Below are 23,946 nucleotides of genomic sequence, written 5' to 3' on the forward strand. Positions count from 1 at the left end.
TTTACTGTTTACGCTACACACGCTGGCAGATGATGTTCAGCGGGCATTCGCCATACCCACATCGGATCGCCTCGTTGTGTACCGTAATTCGTCACTCCACACAGCGTTTTTACACTGTTCAGTCGTTCAATGGTTACGCTTATTACACAAAGCGAGGCGTCGTTTGGTGTTTACCGGCGTGACGTGTGGCTTATGAGCAGCAGCCCGACCATGAAGTCCGAGTTTTCTCACCTCCCGCTTAACTGTCATAGCACTTGTAGTGGATCTTGATGTAGTTTAGAATTCCTGTGTGATGGTCTGGATAGATGTCTGTCTATAACACATTACGACCCTCTTCAACCATCGGCGGTCTCTGTCAGTCAACACACGAGGTCGGCCTGTACGCTTTTGTGCTGTACGTATCCCTCCACGTTTCCACTTCACTATCACATCGGAAGCAGTGGACATAGGGATGTTTAAGAGTGTGGAAATCTCGCGTACAGACATGTGACACAAGTGACAACCGGAGCGCCCCATTCTGCTCTCTCACGATGTCTAATGACTACTGAGGTCGCTGATATGGAGCACATGGCAGTTGGTGGCTACAAAATACTCCTAACATGAAAAACGTATGCTTTTAGGGGTGTCCGGATACTTTTGATCACATTGTGTATATATTTTTTGTGGAAGAGATTACACGTGCAGAATATGGCAAAAATATTTGGAAAGAACACATTGGAGGCCTCATCAAGGGTGAGGAATTGTCTAATAACGTGATACAAGAAGAAATGTGTGTCGATATGGAAGACATAGGAGAACCAGTATTACAGTCACAGCGTAACAGAGTTCTGGAGGACTTGCGACCAAATGAAGCGGATGACGTACATAACATTCCTTCAGAATTTCTAAAATCATTGGAGAATTGGCAGTCAAACAACGTTTCAAGTTGATTTATAGACCTTTTGAGTGTCGATACGTACTGTCAGACTTCCGGAAAAATATCGTCCACATGTAACCGAAGAATGCAACCGCACAATCGGCTAAACAGATCATGCATCCAATTTTCTAATAAGAATAATATCGGATTTCAGTGATAAAATTACTTGATGACGCTGCAATCTGCAGTGAAAGCGAGGAAGAATTACAGGATTTGTCAAATTGGATGTTACTGTATAGTGTTCACGGAATGTGGATTCTTATAAACCGAAGAAAGACGAAAGTAATGAGCAGTAGCAGAAATGAGATTTGCAATGAACTTACCATCAATAATGTGGACGACGAAATAAAGAAAGTTAAGAAATTCCGTTACCTACGAATGAAAGTAACATACTATAAACGAAGCAAGGTTGACATAAAAGGCACACTGGCGTAGGCAAATAGGGCATTCCTGCTCTGGAGAAGTCTACTATTCTATCAAACCTCGGCCCTATTTGAGGAAGAAATTTATGAGAATGTATGTTTGGAACATAGTACTGTATGGAAGTGAATCACGGACTACAGGAGAACAGGAAAAGATGAGAATTTAAGCGCCTAATATGTGGATACTGCTATTTCCCACAAATAATTGAGGACGGTTCGTGCAAGTGTCAGTCTGAGATGAACAGGTTTGCACACCAGAGGAATTGGTGGTAGATCAGTCAATCAACAACGTGATTTTATTTGATTCATTTAATAAATATTGGTGAATATCTCCAGAAAACGGGAATTAATGCTAATATACTAAAATGTTCAAACATGAATTGGATTTTTTATGGTTCATTTTTATATTTACCCAGTTTTAATTCATACAGTCCGTTTTCATTCCTACTTTTGATTGAAGCTGCACTGTTTGGACTATTATATCTTCGGATGTATTGTTTGGCCTGATCTACATTGTTGCTTCGTATAGGGCATTGAGGGAAGCATGTTCTTTGTATGGTACTTCTTACATTCGGCTCTGAAATAAATACTCACTTTTTGGTTTTCTTGCTACTGAGCGATCAAACCCACGGCGGGCACCAAACCCCAGTTGCAGGTTGTCTATCCAACGGCATCGAGGGACCTAAATTAGAAATGTTGTCACTTGCTAAGAGTTGTAATCTTACGTTACAGGTTTCACATAGTAAGAGCGCGTTACAGTCCCAAATTTGTATGTGTCTCGAGGCAGCGTAACTCATTGCGAGCAAATACTCAGAATATACACAAGGTGTTTATAAATGAATATCGGGGTTTTAATGCTTTATAATATTTATTACATTAAACTTACAGTTATAAATGATATGTCAAATGAAAGAACAGCTCAAACAGTTTTACCTAGAACCGTATGAATGTTCAATGTGAGCACCATTTGTTACACGGCACACATCAAGTCTATAGCCAAGCGCTGGATAGGCCGCAAGGGGCCCAATGACAGGGCTTGCTTTGCACGGCCTCCACGTTCACTCGCCCTACCGCCATGCAATTTCTTCCTTCGGGGCTTCATCAAGGATCGTGTGTACGTGCCTCCGCTACCAACAGACCTCCCTGAACTAAGAAACCGGATTGAAGCAGTTGTTGCTACAATCACTGAAGACACACTTATCAACGTTTGGGAAGAACTCGGCTATAGACTAGACGTGCGCCGTGTGACAAATTGTGCTCACATTGAACATTTATAAGGTTCCTGGTAAAACTGTTTGAGTTGCTCTTCCATTTGACATGTAATTTATAACTGTAAGTTTAATATAATAAATATTAGAAAGCGTTAAATCCCCGATATTCATTTATTAGCACCCTATATTTATCGTGTATTTGAGAACAAGAGCACTTAGTGGAGTCCAACAAACTTCACACGAAACATTTTCCCGCTTACACTCTCCTCTTCCCGCCCCACACTCTGCCCACGAAATGATGAAAGGAAAAAAGTTTATCGCTTTGCTTATTACAGTTTCGCTGTCCATGCCGTTAAACTTCATTTTCGCTGTTCATGTACCTGCCAAATTATATCACCCTGCGATACAAAGTTCAGGTTATATGACGCCATAAAGGTTGATATGCGTGAAAAATGATGTTGTATAGAGTGTAGATGATGTGGACAATAGTCATACACTGATTGATATTGAGAGCACTTAGCCACTTCAAACAAACTTTAAATCTAATTTTAAACCTTTTTCAAGTGTACATGCTTAACGTCAAATATCTAACACATAAATTCATTCATAAAATTGTAAGGTGGTCGTGTCATTTTGATTCCTATAAGTTATCGACGTGTATGTCAGAGAGAGAGCAACTTACGTTACTGTTAGCCAATCTTTGGTCTTGTTGGGGCACATATTTGCCTCTGCGCAGTCTGATACATTACTGCTGTGTTGACTTATAATGGTATCTGTTAGATGCAGAAATATTTACTGTAAAGAAAAACAAGAATTAATAGGATCCCTCCTGTATTTCAATGTGAAAGGAGTACAAATTTTGAAGTGCTTCTTTTTTTTTTTTTTTTTTTTTTTTTTTTTTTTTGTGAGAAGAAGTTTGATTTAAGACTGCGCACCTTGTTTGTAGGAATGATTTGTGGCAGTTAGTTAATTTTGTACACTCTCTCAGGAAGACCACCAACTTCACTGAGTCGGGCATTAAGATATCAACTGATTAAGGAGTTTGATTTTTATAGAATTTTTTTTTTAAACGTTGTACCCTTTTCAAATAATTGGTCACTTTGTCAAGCATAGCACTGTTCAGACCAACGTTGTGTGTGAAGATATCGCGGAGGTTTATTCTGTCTCTTTGAATACATACTTCATTCTAAAATCGTTGTCCTGGAATGTTATTTCGTAGGAATAGCTACTCTTCCCATCCCATTGCTTATCATTACGAATTGCCACGTTGCACCATGAGTATGAAACAGTTTGAATATAGTTTGGAAATGTTATTTAGAAATAGAAATCTAGCTTAGCCGCTGTCTGCTTGCTGTTTGCTGTTGTGCTTTCGAGAAATCTGTAACAATGTTGTCAACATGCGACATAAGTGGAAATTTTAACTAGGAGGGCTGCATAATTGTTTTGCTTCAGTTATGCATTTAATATAAAGAGAAGTTGTATTTAGACCAGTTACAGTTCACTTCAAACTGGATTCTGTAAAGTGAAAGATTCACCCCCCCCCCATGATCCATGGACTTACCGTTGGTGGGGAGGCTTGCGTGGCTCAGCGATACAAATGGCCGTACCGTAGGTGCAACCACAACGGAGGGGTACCTGTTGAGAGGCCAGACAAACGTGTGGTTCTTGAAGACGGGCAGCAGTCTTTTCAGTAGTTGCGGGGGCAACAGTCTGTATGATTGACTGATCTGGTCTTGCAACACTAACCAAAACGGCCGTGCTGTGCTGGTACTGCGAACGGCTGAAAGCAAGGGGAAACTACAGCCGTAATTCTTCTCGAGGGCATGCAGCTTTACTGTATGGATAAATGATGATGGTGACCTCTTGGGTAAAATATTCCGGAGGTAAAATAGTCCCCCATTCGGATCTCCGGGCAGGGACTACTCAAGAGGATGTCGTTATCAGGAGAAACAAAACTGGCGTTCTACGGATCAGAGCGTGGAATGTCAGATCCCTTAATCGGGCAGGTAGGTTAGAAAATTTAAAAAGGGAAATGGATAGATCCCTTAATCGGGCTGGTAGGTTAGAAAATTTAAAAAGGGAAATGGATAGGTTAGATATAGTGGGAATTAGTGAAGTTCGGTGGCAGGAGGAACAAGACTTTTGGTCAGGTGAATACAGAGTTATAAATACAAAATCAAATAGGGGTAATACAGGAGTAGGTTTAATTATGAATAAAAATAGGAGTGCGGGTAAGCTACTAGAAAACAGCATAGTGAACGCGTTATTGTGGCCAAGATACACACGAAGCCCACGCCTACTACAGCAGTACAAGTTTATATGCCAACTAGCTCTGCAGATGACGAAGAAATTGATGAAATATATGATGAGATAAAAGAAATTATTCAGGTAGTGAAGGGAGATGAAAATTTAATAGTCATAGGTGACTGGAATTCGAGAGTAGGAAAAGGGAGACAAGGAAACGTAGTAAGTGAATATGGACTGGGGCTAAGAAATGAAAGAGGAAGCCACCTGATAGAATTTTGCGCAGAGCATAACTTAATCATAGCTAACACTTGGTTCAAGAATCATGAAAGAAAGTTGTATACATGGAAGATACTAGAAGATTTCAGATAGATTATATAATGGTAAGACAGAGATTTAGGAACCAGGTTTTAAATTGTAAGACATTTCCATGGGTAGATGTGGACTCTGACCACAATCTATTGGTTATGAACTGTAGATTAAAACTGAGGAAACTGCAAAAGGTGTGAATTTAAGGAAATGGAACCTGGATAATCTGACTAAACCAGAGGTTGTACAGAGTTTCAGGGAGAGCATAAGGGACCTATTGACAGGAATGGGGGAAAGAAATACAGTAGAAGAAGAATGGGAAGCTCTGAGGGATGAAGTAGTGAAGGCAGCTGAGGATCAAGTAGGTAAAAAGACGAGGGCTAGTAGAAATCCTTGGGTAACAGAAGAAATATTGAATTTAATGGATGAATGCAGAAAATATAAAAGTTTGTAAATGAAGCAGGCAAAAAGGAATACAAACGTCTGAAAAATGAGTTCGACAGGAAGTGCAAAATGGCTAAGCGGGGATGGCTAGAGGACAAATGTAAGGATGTAGAGGCTTATCTCACGAGGGGTAAGATAGATACTGCCTACAGGAAAATTAAAGAGACCTTTGGAGATAAGAGAACCACTTGTATGAGCATCAAGAGCTCAGATGGAAACCCGGTTCTAAGCAAAGAAGGGAAAGCAGAAAGGTGGAAGGAGTATATAGAGGGTCTACACAAGGGCGATGTACTTGAAGACAATATTATGGAAAAGGAAGAGGATGTAGATGAAGATGAAATTGGAGATATGATACTGCGTGAAGAGTTTGACAGAGCACTGAAAGACCTGAGTCGAAACAAGGCCCCGGGAGTAGACAACATTCCATTAGAACTACTGACAGCCTTGGGAGAGCCAGTCCCGACAATACTCTACCGTCTGGTGAGCAAGATGTATGAGACAGGCGAAATACCCCTAGATTTTAAGAGGAATATAATAATTCCAATCCCAAAGAAAGCAGGCGTTGACAGATGTGAAAATTACCGAACTATCAGTTTAATAACTCACAGCTGCAAAATACTAACGCGAATTCTTTCAAAAAAGTTCAAATGTGTGCGAAATCTCATGGGACCTAACTGCTAAGGTCATCAGTCCCTAAGCTTACACACTACTTAACCTAAATTATCCTAAGGACAAACACACACACCCATGCCCGAGGGAGGACTCGAACCTCCGCCGGGACCAGCCGCACAGTCCATGACTGCAGCGCCCAGACCGCTCGGCTAATCCCGCGCGGCGCGAATTCTTTACAGACGAATGGAAAACCTGGTAGAAGCTGACCTCGGGGAAGATCAGTTTGGATTCCGTAGAAATGTTGGAACACGTGAGGCAATACTGACCTTACGACTTATCTTAGAAGAAAGATTAAGGAAAGGCAAACCTACGTTTCTAGCATTTGTGGACTTAGAGAAAGCTTTTGACAATGTTGACTGCAATACTCTCTTTCAAATTCTAAAGGTGGCGGGGGTAAAATGCAGGGAGCGAAAGGCTATTTACAGTTTGTACAGATACCAGATGTCAGTAATAAGAGTCGAGGGACATGAAAGGGAATCAGTGGTTGGGAAGGGAGTGAGACAGGGTTGTAGCCTCTCCCCGATGTTATTCAATCTGTATATTGAGCAAGCAATGAAGGAAGCAAAAGAAAAATTCGGAGTAGGTATTAAAATACATGGAGAAGAAATAAAATCTTTGAGGTTCGCGGATGACATTGTAATTATGTCACAGACAGCAAACGACTTGGAAGAGCAGTTGAACGGCATGGGCAGTGTCTTGAAAGGAGGATATCAGATGATCATCAACATAAGCAAAACGAGGATAATGGAATGTAGTCGAATTAAGTCGGGTGATGCTGAGGGAATTAGATTTGGAAATGAGACACTTAAAGTAGTAAAGGAGTTTTGCTATTTGGGGAGCAAAATAATTGATGATGTTCGAAGTAGAGAGGATATAAAATGTAGACTGGCAATTTCAAGGAAAGCGTTTCTGAAGAAGAGAAATTTGTTAACATCGAGTATTAAGATTCAGGAAGTCGTTTCTGAAAGTATTTGTATGGAGTGTAGCCATGTATGGAAGAGAAATGGTTCAAATAGCTCTGAGCACTATGGGACTCAACATCTGAGGTCATCAATCCCCTAGAACTTAGAACTACTTAAACCTAACTAACCTAAGGACATCGTACACATCCATGCCCGAGGCAGGATTCGAACCTGCGACCGTAGCAGTCGCGCGGTTCCGGACTGAGTGCCTAGAACTGCTCGACCACCGCGGCCGGCGTGGAAGAGAAACATAGATGATAAATAGTTTGGACAAGAAGAGAATAGAAGCTTTCGAAATGTGGTGCTACAGAAGAATGCTGAAGATGCTGTTAATTTCTAATCAAATGAGGAGGTATTGAATAGAATTGGGGAGAAGAGGAGTTTGTGTCACAACTTGACAAGAAGAAGGGACCTGTTGGTAGGACATGTTCTCAGGCGTCAAGGGAAGACAAATTTAGCATTGGAGGGCAGCGTGGAGGGTAAAAATCGTAGAGGGAGACCAAGAGATGAATACACTGAGCAGATTAAGAAGGATGTAGGTTGCTGTAAGTACTGGGAGATGAAGAAGCTTGCTCAGGATAGAGTAGCATGGAGAGGTGCATCAAAACAGTCTCAGGACTGAAGACAACAACAACAACTACGTGAAAGATTAGGATACGAGTAAAACCTGGATAACAGCTTGCGACACATAGTTTTGGCTATACGTAGATTTTTACGGGGTGGGAGGTAGAGTTGGGCTACATTTTAGACAGAATCAAATATAGTGGGGAAATTACAAAGTAATTAGATGCCTGAATTTGTTTTATATAAGCTAGTTCGACTCCATCAGAATCAGGGATCTACTTGTGACTAAGATTTGAAACAAGTGTACGTGTTGCACATATAAGTTCAGGCAAACTCTGTGTCTCATATTGTTCAAGAAGTACGCTCTGGTTTTTACTGTTCAATACTTCAATCGGTAACAACAGAACCCTTATAGAATCGCGTTGTTGCTCGTCTGTGTGACTGCCAAGACCCTTTTTTTCTCAAGAACGAGTAGAGGTATCACGTTGACATTTTTGTCAGAGAGTACGGTCTACTGCCACTTGTCGGTGAAAAGATACAGGCTTCTAAGTCAATGCAGTTAATATATACATCATTTATGTCAGATATATTGATACATAGTTACTCATCAGTAGCTACGTAGTGATTTCCGTTAACTTAGAACCATGAAATTTGGCAATAAGGAAGGTTTCACAGTGCAAACAAAGGAAAAAAAATCCGAAAACTGTTAATTTCTAATTATACCACATAAAATATCTTTTGCCATTACAAACTTACATTTCATTCATAATCTGTCAGGAATGTCGGGAACTTCCGTAGAGATTTTGATATGGCGTTCAGTAGAAAATAGCGTGATGAACGATTGTGTACACAACTTACAAATATTTGTTGTTAATTGCTTCAGCTACGATGAAGTGAAATCCTCTGCCGCAGTGATCATGGTGCTTTTGCCCTCTAACGATGGTGGGTGTAAGGCCATCCGACGACCACACCACGCCGGTGCCAAGTATCACAGGTCGTTTACATTGTCCATGTAAAGATGCCGTGACAGCCTATGTCTACGACACCTACTGTATGTATAATGTTTAAGAGCAAAGTAATCCTGGTAATTGATGCGGTATTGTGTTACCGTTATTTGGGATGATGTTCAGATATCCCATAAAATATCCACTGAAAAATTTCATAAAACTGTTCGTCATTTGTCTAAAGGAATAGCTCTATGGCCGGTTGTACTGCTTTCTTCTCTGGAGACTTCCGTTAAATCTTACCAGTAATCGCAACAGGACGGAAGCACACGAAGTCAGCGCCTCTGCAATTGCCAGTTATCATAGTGTGTTAATATAACTCCGAAATTCATAAAATAAAAAGATGCAAAATTACACAATAAACTTAAAACTTAAAACCAATTCCCAGGACCGATATCGAGCCAGTATTGGTATCGATAACACGCAAGAATCGTCGAGATTCTTGATTCCTGGGATGGATCAAGTATCCGTTTAAATAATTTTGCGCAGAACCCTTGAAGTGCGATATCTACTCACACTTGTCCGACCTTTCTTTCAATCTACACATGTGGACATTTGATGCTGGTATGTTGCACATCGCACAGATGAAGTGATGACACAAGAATAATTCCACTAAAGTAGAGAATTAACATAGCTAAAGGACGTACCGATGGCAAATTAAGAAAATGATTTTCGTGCCTACGTGAATGAAGAAGAAAACCAGCCCACCTCCACAGCATAATCCACATCTGCTTCTCCATATATTCTGTCAAACACCAGATCAGATCGTAATTTTTCTCTTTCATTAATTTTTCATGTTACTTTGTAGCAGCAACTACAAGTACCATCTATAGCGTCGTTATTACGCCTACATTTGTAAGCCTTCTACGTAAACCTCTGTAAACATGGCGGAGGGTAGATCGCGCCATTCTTATCGATTTGCTGTCCTATCGTAACGAGCGGCTATGTTCTCACGAGAGTAAATAAACATCTTAGAGGAGTTGGAAAATTCTTTATCCTTTTTCCAGCACGTCTTCATTGCTATAGATACCGATTTATTTCTTACGGTTCCTTACATTGTCACTTTTTTTTGTTTCGAGTGGCGATGAATACATTTGAATGGATACCTATCATCAATATTATTACTTTATTTCTGCAACCTCATAACATTTTACCACATATAGTAGAGCTGACAAGAAAAATCCTCACACTTTGTTTTATCGATACAACGATACAATTTCAATTACAAAGATCCATTTTAATTACAAGCAAAACAACTTCTATGAGTATGTAAGTAACCTGGTAGGCACCTAATAGCCATCGGGTTGAATCATCATTCGAATAGTTGCGATAAGAAAAAAATCCTGTCGTATTTTTAATGTACAATTTATGAAGAGGAAAGTAATACGAAAAGAAGGAGATTAATCTCTCTATCACATATTATTTATACACAGGGGAAGAAACTTAATTTCAACTCGCTTCACTTCTACTTCTTCCCTGGGGTGGCTCTGAAAAGGTAAAATGTTTATGTTCGCAGCCAGTTTGTTTAATATTGATACAACCGAACTAAGAGACTGAATTACTCAGAAACAAGAGACATTATCATATTTATGTTTTTTATAGACTATTCTGAACTGGGTTTTGTGTGATATCTGCTGGAATTGTTTTTTAATGTAGACACTGCCGATGAAGAAATTTTTGATTTGAAGAACATTAGACGCACAAACCTACGGTATTTCGTTTCTGTGATGAAAAAAGTCTCAACAAACAATTAGAATCTTAATCATGTCCCCAGCGGAAATAAAGACATATTACTACTTCGATGAGATTTTGTGTTCGCATTTCTACATATCGCTCACATGAAGGGATGACGCAGAAGAATAATTTCTCGAAAGTAGAGAAATAACATTCAATACATATTCCGAAATTAGCAAAAACTGTAACAAGTAAGTAAGACTGAGGTACGAACGGAAAAATTCTTTAGACAGACGTTTCAGTACATGAAGTAGATTTATTTGCTCTATTTTGCAAGCTCTATCACAGTATACATGACTTACTAGCGGAGTTCAGTTCTTCGACTTTCGAAAGTTAATCTTTGCTGAGTTCATCGCTTAACTTCCATTAAACAATCAGAGGTTACAGAATACAATAACTACAAGATAAAAAATAATTTCATTTCTATGAATAATTAACGACCTTCTTTCAGCTTGTTTTATTTTATTTTTGTTATTTCGTTACAGTTTGTATCCAAGACTTTCATAACTCTGAATACTGAGAACTTTTTTATTCAGATGCAGAGAAAATAAAACAACCTGTGTGGTGAGTGGAGACAATCTGAATTACTCACTGTACTAGAATTCCACGATTTGTGATAGAAGTGAATTTCAGTAAAATATAATATGTCCTTCGATTTAACGAGACAGTTACACTAAATTGTTCGGTAAGTGTCTAAAAGTTACACAAAAATGGAGTAGCAACTTGTTTATACATTTTCATTGATTTAGGACTTTCTATTTGATTCTTTTTTTATCATCAGAATCTTAGGCCTAATACGTAAGACAATCATTGCTAGCCAAGAAATATAATCATGTGTTTTTCTTTCTGTCCGTGTCTAGCCTTATGTGAGAGGGAAGGTTGTGGCTTTTGAGATCTTTAAAAGTTTCCTAGAAACGGAGCTAGAGTTAAATGCCTCTCAAATTTGCCATAAAATGTTTGTCGGATAAGATCATACAATTGTGTCGGTCGCACTGATCGCTTCCTACACACGCTGTGGTCCAAGGAAAGTTGGTTCGCCACACTGTTCCATTCGCGTATTGATGGAAGGAAAACAATCTATATTCCTCTGTATTTGCTCTAATATGAATTTCTTATCGTGGTTCCTACGCGAGATTAAATATGAACTAGGGACGTCGCCAGTTTTGAAGTTATCTCAGCTCAGCGATGGCAGAGCAGTTCAGCGATACACAAAGCAGCATCTGGTGGCAGAAGACGATCTGCTGTGAGATACACTCATGGTCTACAGTCGTGACGTCACAAACTTCAAGCCGACGTACGCGATTTTAGTAGCTACAAACGTTAATTTCTGGTGGAAATGTTTTGATAAGAAATGGTAGTTTGCATCAGTTACTGGTGCTCCAGTCGGTCTGATTGTAATTTAAAGTGTAAAGGAATCGTATTTCATTCACGAGTGGACTGGGTCAAGCAATATTTTCGTTTGTATACATGAATTTTAGGTACTCTGATTACTTTTGCTGTAGTAGTTTTATTTCTGTAATTTGACTTCAGATTTCCTCTCAGTTGAACTCGAAGAGCATACTTATTGAACGGTGTGGGAATATTGCAAACCGTCCAGATTTAGCAAAATAAGTCCCCAGTACTTACAGGAAGAGGAGATCCGTCTTGTCATTCCGTATTAAAGAAGACTCTGGATTACGAAAGTAGTCTTTTCACAACACACAATTTTCTTCTTATTTATTCGAAAGGTGTAACAAAAATAAAGTTACATTTAAAGAGACCAAATGCTTCATATTATTGCAAGAATATGTATTTAAGGCCAGAAATACGTCTGAAAATGTCTTTCTTCCACTGTTATTCACGGAAGCATTTTAATATCTGCTATTTAAAACAACTGTTACGTGGACAAGACGGAGAATAAGAACAAGAAACAATTTTAAACAGTAGTCTGCTAATGTTAAGGGGATACTAGAATGGTGGCGCTGGCTTCAAAGCAATGTACAGCGTAAGTCTGTAGCACCGCCTCCCCTTACTATACCTCCACTGTTATATAAAAGAATGGCGAGAGTTCATCTTTGGTTACTGACAAAAAAATAATAACGTTTGTTTACTACGTTATGCCAATTATAATTCCTACAAAGACCGTTTCAACCAGGAAACTGAAACTTTTTAAAACAATTGGATAAGTTGAATAAGGATAAGCAATTCAGGGAAGTTACATCGTGAGAAATAAAGCACTTTAACAGTAACAAATAAGTTTGCGTATTGCAGTGGAGACCTTACATAGGTAGGCTTGCTGTTTGCTATGTGCCACTGTAGTACACAAGTGTCTGTCAAATTCATGTTGTTATTATTCGATGAATTCTACCTGAGACTCATACACTGTGTACTTTTCAGACAGTAGTCATTAGCTTTTCGTTGACTTGCTATCACTATAAGAATACCAGATATCCGTTTATAAATACTTACAGACTAAATAATAAATTAAATATAGAGCAGTCGTCTTCGTATTTCACATAAATTGGAGTTCAAAACCAAGGTCAGAAATGTATGCAGCCATTGAATAAAAAGAGTTCACAACAGTTTACATTTATTATATTTGACTTTAGGTTTTGTGTGCATTGCTTAGTTGTGTGAGGGTGCGTGTTCACACTTTTGTAACGTAGTGCAGTATCAGAGAAGGTTGACTATCCGTGTCCATAGTTACCGATTAGACGGACATGGGAAATGTGGCGTCGATGTGTTATTTGCCTTCAAATATGTTATGAGAAAAGAAGACCCCAATTAAATTTGTCATACACGTGGTGGCGCTTGGTTACAATAAACCGTGAAATAGGGACAGTAAAGAGTAATTTGAAACAGATACAGTCAAGTAGGCAGCAGCTTGGTACAATGAAAGATCAGCGGAATGGGTATCATATTAGTACATGGAACAAACAGAGCTCTTTATTTATTTAAAAAACTGTAGTCGTTTAGCTATCTTTGATGTATACTGGAAATATTAAAGATTCTATGACGCTTGCCTGGTGCACACATGATACTTTCATTCAGTGGAACATTCGCCGTCAAGTATAGCTTACTGTGTTATATTAACCAAGTATTAATCAAGCCAATAACGTTTTGGCAAGATACGCAGTATGCTCATTTCGTGCTTAGTAATCGACGATGTGTGCGCGTTCTGGCCGGCCTGTGTGGCCGAGCGGTTCTTGACGCTACAGTCTGGAACCGCGCGACCGCTACGGTCGCAGTTTTGAATCCTGCCTCGGGCATGGATATGTCAGATGTCCTTAGGTTAGTTAGGTTTAAGTAGTTCTAAGTTCTAGGGGGCTGATGACCGTAGATGTAAAGTCCCATAGTGATCAGAGCCATTTGAACCATTTGTCCGCGTTCCCGCCTAATCATTCACGTCGTCAAGAGACAGTGTCCCATACACTGAGGACCTGCAATCAAAAGCACTGACACTGGTCATCTTGTCCACAACTGTAACAGAGACAGCCAAAATAGGGTCTGAAGACGTGTAAGTCACGTGGGTCACCGAAACATTATCCTCAGACTACTTTCGCCGATAATTCATCATCCTCAGAATATTTCTTTTCAGTCGAAACAGGCATGATATATACACTGCCTGCCAAAAGAAATGAAATAAACCATCCAAAAAGCGAGGGGAAAATGGAATGAAACTTCACGAGTTGAGGAGGAGGGGTTGGATATTAGATTCTAACGTCCCTTCGGCCACGATGTCATCAGAGGCGGAGCACAAGCTCGTATTAGGGAAGTATGGGGAAGGAAAGCGGCCGTGACCTTTCGAAGGAACCATCCCGGCATCTGCCGTAGGAGATTTGCGGAAGTCACGGTAAACCTCAATCAGAATGGCCAACGCGGGTTTCAACCGTCGTCTGCCCGAATGCGAGTGCAGTGTGCCAACCATTGTTAGCTTTCACAGGTTGAGAGTGTATGTGGTGCTATTTTAGTGATTACAATATCGGGCCAAATTTAGAACGAAGTCAACAGTATGAGCCAATTAGTATGATGTTCAATCCTTTATGGCATGGATGAATGCACTAATACGGTTGGGAGAGGTGTCATAAGGCTCATTTATTCTCTCCCGAGTCAAGCTATATCTGATCCTTGATATCCTGGATACAGCAATGCGATGGAGTTGACGGCCGAAATGGTGCCAGAGATGTTCTATTGGGGACATATCTGGGAACGTTGCTGGCAATGTGAATACCTCAGCATGATGCTCACATATCATAGACACGCGAACCATGTGTAGAAGAGCATTGTCCTGTTGAAAAACGGCACCACGGTACTGTCGCATGAGAGATACCACATGATGATGCTAGATGTCTGCGATGTACCGTTGTCCCGTCAAGAGTTCCTTGAGTCGCTACTAGCCGTGTCCTGAAGTCATATGCGATGGCTCCGCAAACAATGACGCCAGGGTTAATACCGAAACAATGAAAAAAATGGGGCTTCCCCCAGGTCACCGACGAACGCACCAGCGATGATCACCTGTGGCAGCGCAGAACCGTGATTCATCGCTGAACACATTGCAACGCCATTCGTCAGCAGTCCATGTTTCTGGTCACATGTTGTGGTGTTAATGGCAGCCTACGCAAGGGACGGTAATCCTCTAGTCTGCTGATGTTTGTGGCTGACCAACTGTGCAGGGTGACACAGAGTGTAGGGATTAATTTGAAAATATCGGGTATTAATGTAAAACCTACAGCATTTACAGCAAATGCACCTATGGAAACAACTGCCATAGATCATAAACGAAAGTTTGATTCCATTTGGAAGTCATGGTATGGTTATAGAAATGATGAAGCAGAGTTTCTTACTAAAGTGCCTGCACATCAATTTGGACAACCCATTAATTTGAATTATTATTATGTGTGTGTTTCTAGCTCAAAAGATAAGGGTTTACATAATTGGGGTTGGAAATGTGTACAGTCTTGTGTTTCTGAAGTAGATGCAGATGCACGAACAGGAAGTGTTATTGTTGACTATACTTATACACCAACATTAGGTTTTCTCAAAATTCCAAAAGTAGCCAATGTTGATATTTTTCCTATTACAAGTACTGCTGAAAATGTAATTCAAAGGTATAATATTAATGCTGATAAGCACTGTAATCCTTTTATGTCATGTGATAGTTTTTCTTTAACCCCTTTTGAACCAGCAAGAATGGAAGAACAATTAGTAGGAGCTGTTACTCCAGTCACAAATGCAGAAGCATCTGGATATAATTATTTAATAGAAAAAGCTGATATTGCTTCTGCCGGGTATAATATTAGACTTCATGATACAAATGTTCAACCGAGTCTTCATGTAGGCATTAATCCTACATATGCTTTAAGTACAAGCAGTTTAAATAGTGATGTTACAAAATATACTGATACTTAAATGTTGTTTGAAGTTATTGCAGAATGTTCAGTGTATGCAGATGGTCTAGAGACACATTACCCTAGAGCAACTGTATCAAATGTTCAAGTATCAGATATGATTTATATGTCTAATGTAAAAAGGAATGAAGAATCATCTGTTTATAAGGGGCAATATGAAATTAAACAATTGTAATTGAAATGTAACAACTTTAATCAATTTTTATTTGTTGTAATAATTGACAATATAAATTATACATTGTACAAATTCTTGTCTTTTATTTAATAAGGAATATTATACATTTGCAACAATGAAAAGAAAGCTAAAGTATAAGGCTTTTTTATTGCATTTTTCAATTCATCAAACTTTTTCCGCCTAATGGTTCTCACACGGACATTCTTGAAATCTGGATGACTACATACAATTGGCTGAGAATTAGAAATTAACAGTAATGGAGTACGTCTTAAAATAGCATCTCCTTTATATTTTACACGAATGTTGCATGCAATTCCTTCACAAACTTTTTTGAAATCCTGTATAGCACCTTCTTCTAATGAAATTTGATTTCCAATGATTATACGCCTATTTACGGCGTCTTGAAGAGCAAATTGATTCGTCTTATTATTGCATCGGCCAACGTGGCCTACATTAAGTCCAAGTGAAATGAAACAATCAAAAAACCAATTTTTTCCTGAGTTTGGTGGGCCAATAATACAAAGAGTGTTTAATTTTTTATTTTGTACATAATTATTATCCTGCCATTGGTAAAGGCCCTGTCTATTACACCATGATACCAAATTTAACAAAAATTTAGACACTTCATCTGTGTCATCATTACATTGAAATAACAAAAGTTTATTTAGCCATGCAAGAGAATCTGCTAAAGTATAATAATATTCCCAAACATTTGTAGAGTGGCTGTAAAATATACTGTCTTCTGAGCCATAACATAAAAGATTCTCGAAACCTTTGAGATCTAATTCTTTTATAGTTTTTTTGTATAACTCAAGGCCCATGTCAAAAAAAAACGTTTGAATTTAGGATCAATGAAATTAATATAATAATGGTGTCCAGATGGTATTACACTGACTATATTTTCTGGGGGTTTGCAATTGTATGACATTAATATGGAAAGTACCTTTTTTGCAGTCGTTTCAGGGTTGCACCTCTGGTAGTCAGAGATTGGCTTGCGCTTTGTATGAGGCCATTTACGTGAGCCATCTCTGGTGAGTTCTTGTTGCAACTGATCATTAATTCGAGGGTTTTCCCTTTCCAATACTGAGAGGGATCCCTCGATGAAAGTGACCCATTGTACAATTTCAGACTCACCAGGCACTCTCTTATGGGTTCCTCTAATCCAAACTTGTTCCCGACTTGGCCTTTTTTGCAGGAAGAAATATATGAGTATATTGAACCAGTCGAGGTCCGACATGGCTGTGATTGCTCGTCTTCGTCGGGGATATTTCTTAATTCTGCTGGCAATAAAGGGGTCAACCCTAAATCGGCATCTACATCGTCTAGAGGAATAGATGCAATCGTGGACGAGGTGGATGTGGTCGTCATCATGTTTCCAGAGGATAATTTCTCCAGGGTAGACTGATGCGATAGAAGCAATTCGTCTACTAAATTCATCAACGTCGTCCGGTCCTCTGATGACAATGACATCAGTGTAATACCATCTTTCTGAGATCCCTTACTTGTTCTTGAATGCCGCATTCAGATGTGAAAGAGTTAGGATGTGCTGATGCACAATACGGTGGACGTCCTTTGTGGTGGTCAGATATGGTCGACGGCAACGCTCACGAAGAGTACGTCCGCCCTCACGTTCCCACGTAATTCCATAGTCACATCCGAATACCCTCGTTCAAAGGGTAAAATCATGACGCGCAATGTGGTCCCTTTCAAATTCAGACAGCTTCTGGTAATGCTGTCTCACACGAGTACGCGACATCTCCGCGTGCTTCACAGTTATCGCTCAGCTTTTGACAGTGTTCACTCCCTTTATCTACTCTAACAGGTCTGGTGACAAGGCTAAACACTAACAAATAGAATCGCTACTCGAATCGTTCAGGGGCCCACCGCTGGAGTGTACCAATACCAAGTTACATTGACATCCGACCATGTCTTCTAGGTGCTTTACTTTCTAGTCTGGCACGCTCACTGTCGAACAGTGAAATTCGTTAATTTTACACGTAGCTGAGATTTATGACACTCTGATTTTTCTGCACTGTATGTTAGTTTATTTCTACTCCTTACGCATCACAACATTAATTATTGTGTATTGTATATTGAACCAGGGACCCAGAAACGATGGAGAGTCTACATCCCGCCGTAGTCCTCAGTGCTTCACAACGCCACAACAGCCCACAGGAGTCCACACACCCCACCGCCGCCCCCACACCAAACCACCCCTCTCCCACCCGGGAACGTCTCATACCAGACGAGTGTACCCCAAATGTTTGCGTGGTAGGGTAATTATGGTGTACGCATACGTGGAGACAGTGTTCGCTCTTCAATCGCCAGCACAGAGTAACTGTGGCGGAAGAAGGGGAACCAGCCCGCATTCGCCGAGGCAGATGGAGAACCTCCTAAAAACGATCCACAGTCTGGCCGGCACACCGGACCTTTACACTAATCGGCCGGGTGGATTCGTGCCGGGGACCGGCACGCCTTCCGGCTTTGGAAGCAGCGCGTTAGACCGCGCGGCTAGCCGAGTGGGCCTAATAACTATTACTGTTTGCTTATACAACATACGGTCTTTTATGATTGAACGTCTCTTTCGATGAAGTTAAGTAAGTTTTATACCACGAAACTGTGAAAATACGAGCCGGCCGTGGTGGCTGAGCGGTTCTAGGCGTTTCAGTCCGGAACCACGCGGCTCCTAGGTCGCAGGTTTGAATCCTGCCTCGGACATGTATGTGTGTGATGTCCATGGGTTAGTTAGGTTTAAGTAGTTCTAAGTTGTAGGGGACTGATGACCTCAGATGGTAAGTCCCATAGTGCTGAGAGCCATTTGAACCATTTTTTTGTGAGAATACGACAGTGCCGTGGTGAGTAGGAGAGACTGAAGAGGAGAGGTATGTGTTAAGCTTTAGCCTCCGTTTAACCACTACTTTGAAAAAAATCAATTTTCTGTGTAAAACGCAGCTAATCAGTCTACTGTAACTGTGTGATAATAGAACTGTTGATTCGGCAATCACCTATTTATGCGTCATACACGTATGTCATGGGTTGGTGATAGCATTCCTGAACACAATCTTAAGAGACTGTTGTGTGTAAACACGTCTGTTGGTCGAGTTTTAGTTGTTGTAAATGTCGTTTCCTACATCGTTTCACTGACTGAGACATTAGTTGTCGACAGATAATAGACAAGCAAATGATACACTATGACGTTTGTGGTTTAATGAAAAAAATAGAAAACAAATACTCATTGAAGTATATGTGGGAATTACACTTCGTCTGTTAAATGCACTGTTGTTAGAAAAGAGATTTTTTTGTGTTCTTACCTCTTTCTTTCATAAATTTTCCATTCACATGTCATTATAAGCTAAACCTTTCGTTATGGAGCCTAACCATGTTCTGTGGTGCTTCCGACATCCGCTTGGGGAAGCGCATTCTGATTTTTTAAACTATACATCATATTTGGACATCAGTGTACGTCTGGTGCAGATATGCTGCAGGCCAAACAAGTGAAGCGACGACAGCCACAGGGAACTCAGTTAAGGCTGCGGACTAGTAACCTTTAAACAATAACTGAGCTGAAACACTGGAGAAACTTAAAAACCGATTCTTCTTCATCATGAGAAAAGCACTACACTTCAGTAGCTCTATTGCTCCCCATTAGGGCTTGTCACATGTTCTTCCCTGATGTTCTTTCAGACATCATTTCACTTCGTAATTTACTGTTTACTAAGTTTCAATAACCTTCTATAGCCCTACATTCCATATACAGTCAGCAGCGGTTCTATTTTGTGGTCTCCATTAAGACGCCACAAAAGCACAGTTCAGGTGAAAGCTGATCTTTGATATTGCTTATGTTTTGTGCAGCAAGATAGGGTTTAGCCACTGCGCGGAAGGAGCAATGACGGAAGTAAAAGAAAAAAATAAAGATAGAAGTAGACGCGGAAAAGATATCAATGAGAACTTTTTGCGACGACATAGTTCTTATGACCGTGGACGTTCTTTTTTTGATGAATCGCATTTAGTCTTGAAAACATAAAGTGCTTTTTATAGCATTCCTAATCTCCTTGTTCAAAAGTGTTGCTACTTATGGCATAATAATAATAATTTTGTAAATAGACAACTTATTTTCATCAGTTGAGGAAGCCATTCGCTGTTTCTCTCATGAATAATTGTAGGTTTCGATAAACGACTGCAGAACTGAGGAAATGAATCAACAAAAACACTGAGTATTGTTTGAAAGTGATTATAACTAGCTGAAATTTATTAAGATCTGCATAACACGCACTATTGATACAATTAACGTCAAAAATGGGAAAGATACAGAAGTAGAAAGTAGACAGGCACTTTTGCTGTCCAGGAAATTAGATTATGCATCATAACTGATGCGTGGAGATAGCAGAGTAGAAATAGGAAGAGAAAGCACGAAGCATAAGAGCTGTTTTGCAACCATATTCCAACATGAAACTGACGAATATATTCAATAAGTGCACATCTCTTGCATAGCATTCTAAGAAAACAAAATTTGGACACTCTAAATCTGGAGAAGAAGAAGAAGAAAAAGAATGCTACCGTATTTGAAACGTGATACTATAAGAGTATTTAAAAATTTTGCTGTACACATAAAATACAAAATGGAAAGATGCGATAAGAAATAGCCGAGAAAGGAGGTCTGTGCTATACTCCTGGTAGCAAAAGAAAAAAGTACGTTAGGCAACTGATGGAGTATCTGGGAGTAGCCAACCTGAGGTGGAAGGAGCAGGAGAGGAGAAAAATTGTAGAGGCACACAAAGATTACAATACAAAAGTAATCGAAAGGGCGTTGCGTGTAGGGGGTAAACAGATCCACTCAAAAGAGTAATGACTAACAAAGGAAGATCTGTAGTTTGCTGGTTTTATCCCACACAGCCGCGGTAAGCCCATCGCAAAACATTTGCTTTCATTTTTTCCGGGTGACATTTCCGTTACATCATTTGTTATAGACGTATCCTGTTGGGACCGTCTGTATTTCTGTTTGTCATATTTGCGAGTGGAAGCTCCATCTTTAGGTGTCACAAGTTTATTTAATAACTTTTTATTGGGGCCTAATTCCGCAATCGCATCTGAATTGCGCAGAAATCCGCTTCATTGTTTGTACATTGTAAATATCACCTACATTGTTCTACATTTATCACACAAATATCGTTACAACGAACTTAAGAAAAAAGTATTCATAACAGGTAACAGAACACACCATAGAGAAGCAGTGAGTAGATTGTTTACAAATTCAGATGCAACTGTTCCATTAAGCCGCAAGAAAAAGACTCAATTCAAACTGCGAACCCAGACGATGGCGCTTCCTCTCTAAAATATATTTAAATCAATAAAGAAAAGCAAAATACAGGCAGATAACGAACTTTGCTTCGTAAGATTTATGTCTTCCGCTGCCTCCGTCAAGAGAAAGCAATATGAATTGGTTAGCAAAAAAATACTGAAGAAAAATTTTCGATAATTTGTCTTCTTCTAGTATTACTTACTTTTCACGTCTGTTACACGTAAAATATATTTTCTGGTGTTTCCGTAAATGTTGTATTTTTATTTTTGACGCTGATTGCAAAACAGATAAACAAATGTATTTTGTGTAAATATGCTTTTCGATTTGGCGTAGTTTTTACAGCTTGCACGTCAGTTTTACTACTTATTTTACATACTTACTTTAATTTTCATTTGGTTGAGGTGAATATGTTACAGACAATACCGCCAGTGAGAACTACGACGTAATCACCAGAAATTGAAAGGGGAACCTGTGCATCAGAGGACAGCAAAGCTAACAAGTAACTATCATATCTTCAGAATGCAACAATCAGTTACCAGAAGAGAGTTTCAGGTTATATACGTCACGAACGGCTAGTGCATTCTCCGCAGATGCTAATTAGATGACCTCTAGAAAGGTAGAAATAAAACATGTCTTTTTTTATACAAGTGCTTTAATTAAATAGCTTATGGATGATGAATTAGAACTGGGTGGTAAGATTTTATAATTTTTCGGTGGAAGGGGCATTTCAGTGTGGTGGTGTTGTGGTAGAAAAGAAGTCGTGGGTTGCACAATAACGAGCAGAAGATGAGGATCGAGTCGCTGTTCTTCACCAGTGGCCGTAACCATGGCCGTATCCATATGCAGGGTAGCCGTAGTGGACACCGTAGCCGTGGTAACCATGGTAACCGTATCCAGGGTAGCCGTGGTGGCCCCAACCAGGGTACCCCTTGTAGCCCCAGCCAGGGTAGCCGTAGTGGGACGAGTAGCCTGCAACATACATCACTTGATTCAGGATGATGCACTTCAGTGTATCGAACGCTCTTATCTTAAAGTAACAATAAGCGGCTAAGACTACTGTATATAGAGATTATCTGCTTCATCTAGTGCTGTGCACGAAGAGATACGGAGATATGATCCGTTTGTTATGATCTCCGTCAGTAACAACACTTCCCTCTGCAACAACTTTGGGCTGTTTCAAGCCGCCCGCCCCCTCCCCCCCCCCCTCCACACACGCACTGATACGTAAAAATTCGAGGGCTAAGAGTGTGATGAATATATCTGTCAGCGTTACACATGAAATAATAGTCACTGAGTAATGTGTAACTTTACGTATTTGAAACCCAATGAATGTAATGAATGTTCTGTTAAGGTCCAGAATTACAAAGGAATGTCGTCTCTGTCTTACCGATTCAGTCCTGCCATTACCCTATGGGTTCTATGCCATGGCGTCCTTAGAAGTCATTTATTTATCAGTCGAAATATCGTGATAAGTCGTCGATATCTGACGAATGATGGATGTTTTTTAAGGTGCGATGCGAAAATAACAGATATTCATATATTTCAAAGCGGAAATGGAAACAATCCATATTGCCCGATACAAGAAAATCAATGTCTTGATGGAGGGGCCATTAAATCTTATGCTGAATGTGCGGAGGTACTGGACGCTTTACTAGCATCAATTTACAGTAGCCCGTTCTGATAACGGAGCAACATACGTTGCCGGGAAAACATTCCAACCTACATGACGTCTAGTATGACCGACGCCCATAAAGAGCTGTCTCACTGATGTCGATTTCCTGTACAATTACAGAACGTATGTCCTATTTTCGAGTGATTACTTTTCTAGAAACTGAATAATTCCTTTCCAGAAACTAACATAGTTTCTGATGTCACCGATGATGTGAAAACCAGCTTCGTCTGTTAGTCCATGAGAACCGTGAGGCAGCAGACAACTGAGTTTAGCTTGACGCCATGTTTCGCGACTTTCAAGCAACTTTCGATTCAGTTCCGCAGTGTCACCTAGCAAACAAAATATCCGAACACATATTATATGATTATCTTGGAGACTTCCTACAAAATGAACTCAGTATGTCGTTCTTCATTGGGAGGCAATGACTAGAGCGATAGTAACTTCCGAAGTGTCTGAAGGTAATACGATATGGCCGCTGCTGTTTCCAGTATAACCTAGTGGATTTCATTTATAGCCCTATGCGGCTATTTGCAGAAGACGAGGTTGTGTGCAGCTTGGTGACGTCTTTATAAACTTACTACGAATTTCATTTGTAGAATGACTAAGTAGATGACTTTAAATGGAAATAAATGTACAGTAATGCTTGCATATGGGCGAATACAGCCGACATCTTTTGACTGTCCGATCAAAGTGCATATACCATTCCAGTTAAAGACAAATCGAGGAAAAAATTCGAGTGTGGTCCTTTTAGGGAACTCTCCAGATATTTAGGCGGAAAACGAGTAAAGCCAAACTTATGATATACGTAAAGCTCTAGCAACGAGATTTTCCTGTTGGCGATCAGCATGACGAAAATTAGAGGCCGAGTGCTTCTTTAGCCGATAAGGTGAACACCATCGGTATTTACTGACACACCATTGTATTGTTATCG

General features: G+C 39.9%; 1 protein-coding gene across 1 annotated transcript in view; it reads right to left on the reverse strand.

Annotated features, from left to right (window-relative positions):
* Window positions 1-23,946, reverse strand: part of LOC126419625 (prisilkin-39-like) — a 77,256-nt gene that overhangs the window by 47,179 nt on the left and 6,131 nt on the right. Inside the window, exon 3 of the mRNA XM_050086813.1 lies at window positions 22,206-22,312. Within this exon, the coding sequence (XP_049942770.1) occupies window positions 22,206-22,312 (107 nt within the window). The remainder of the gene's footprint in view (window positions 1-22,205; window positions 22,313-23,946) is intronic.

This window comes from Schistocerca serialis, chromosome 9 (assembly GCF_023864345.2).
Source record: "Schistocerca serialis cubense isolate TAMUIC-IGC-003099 chromosome 9, iqSchSeri2.2, whole genome shotgun sequence".
NCBI classification, from domain to species: domain Eukaryota; kingdom Metazoa; phylum Arthropoda; class Insecta; order Orthoptera; family Acrididae; genus Schistocerca; species Schistocerca serialis.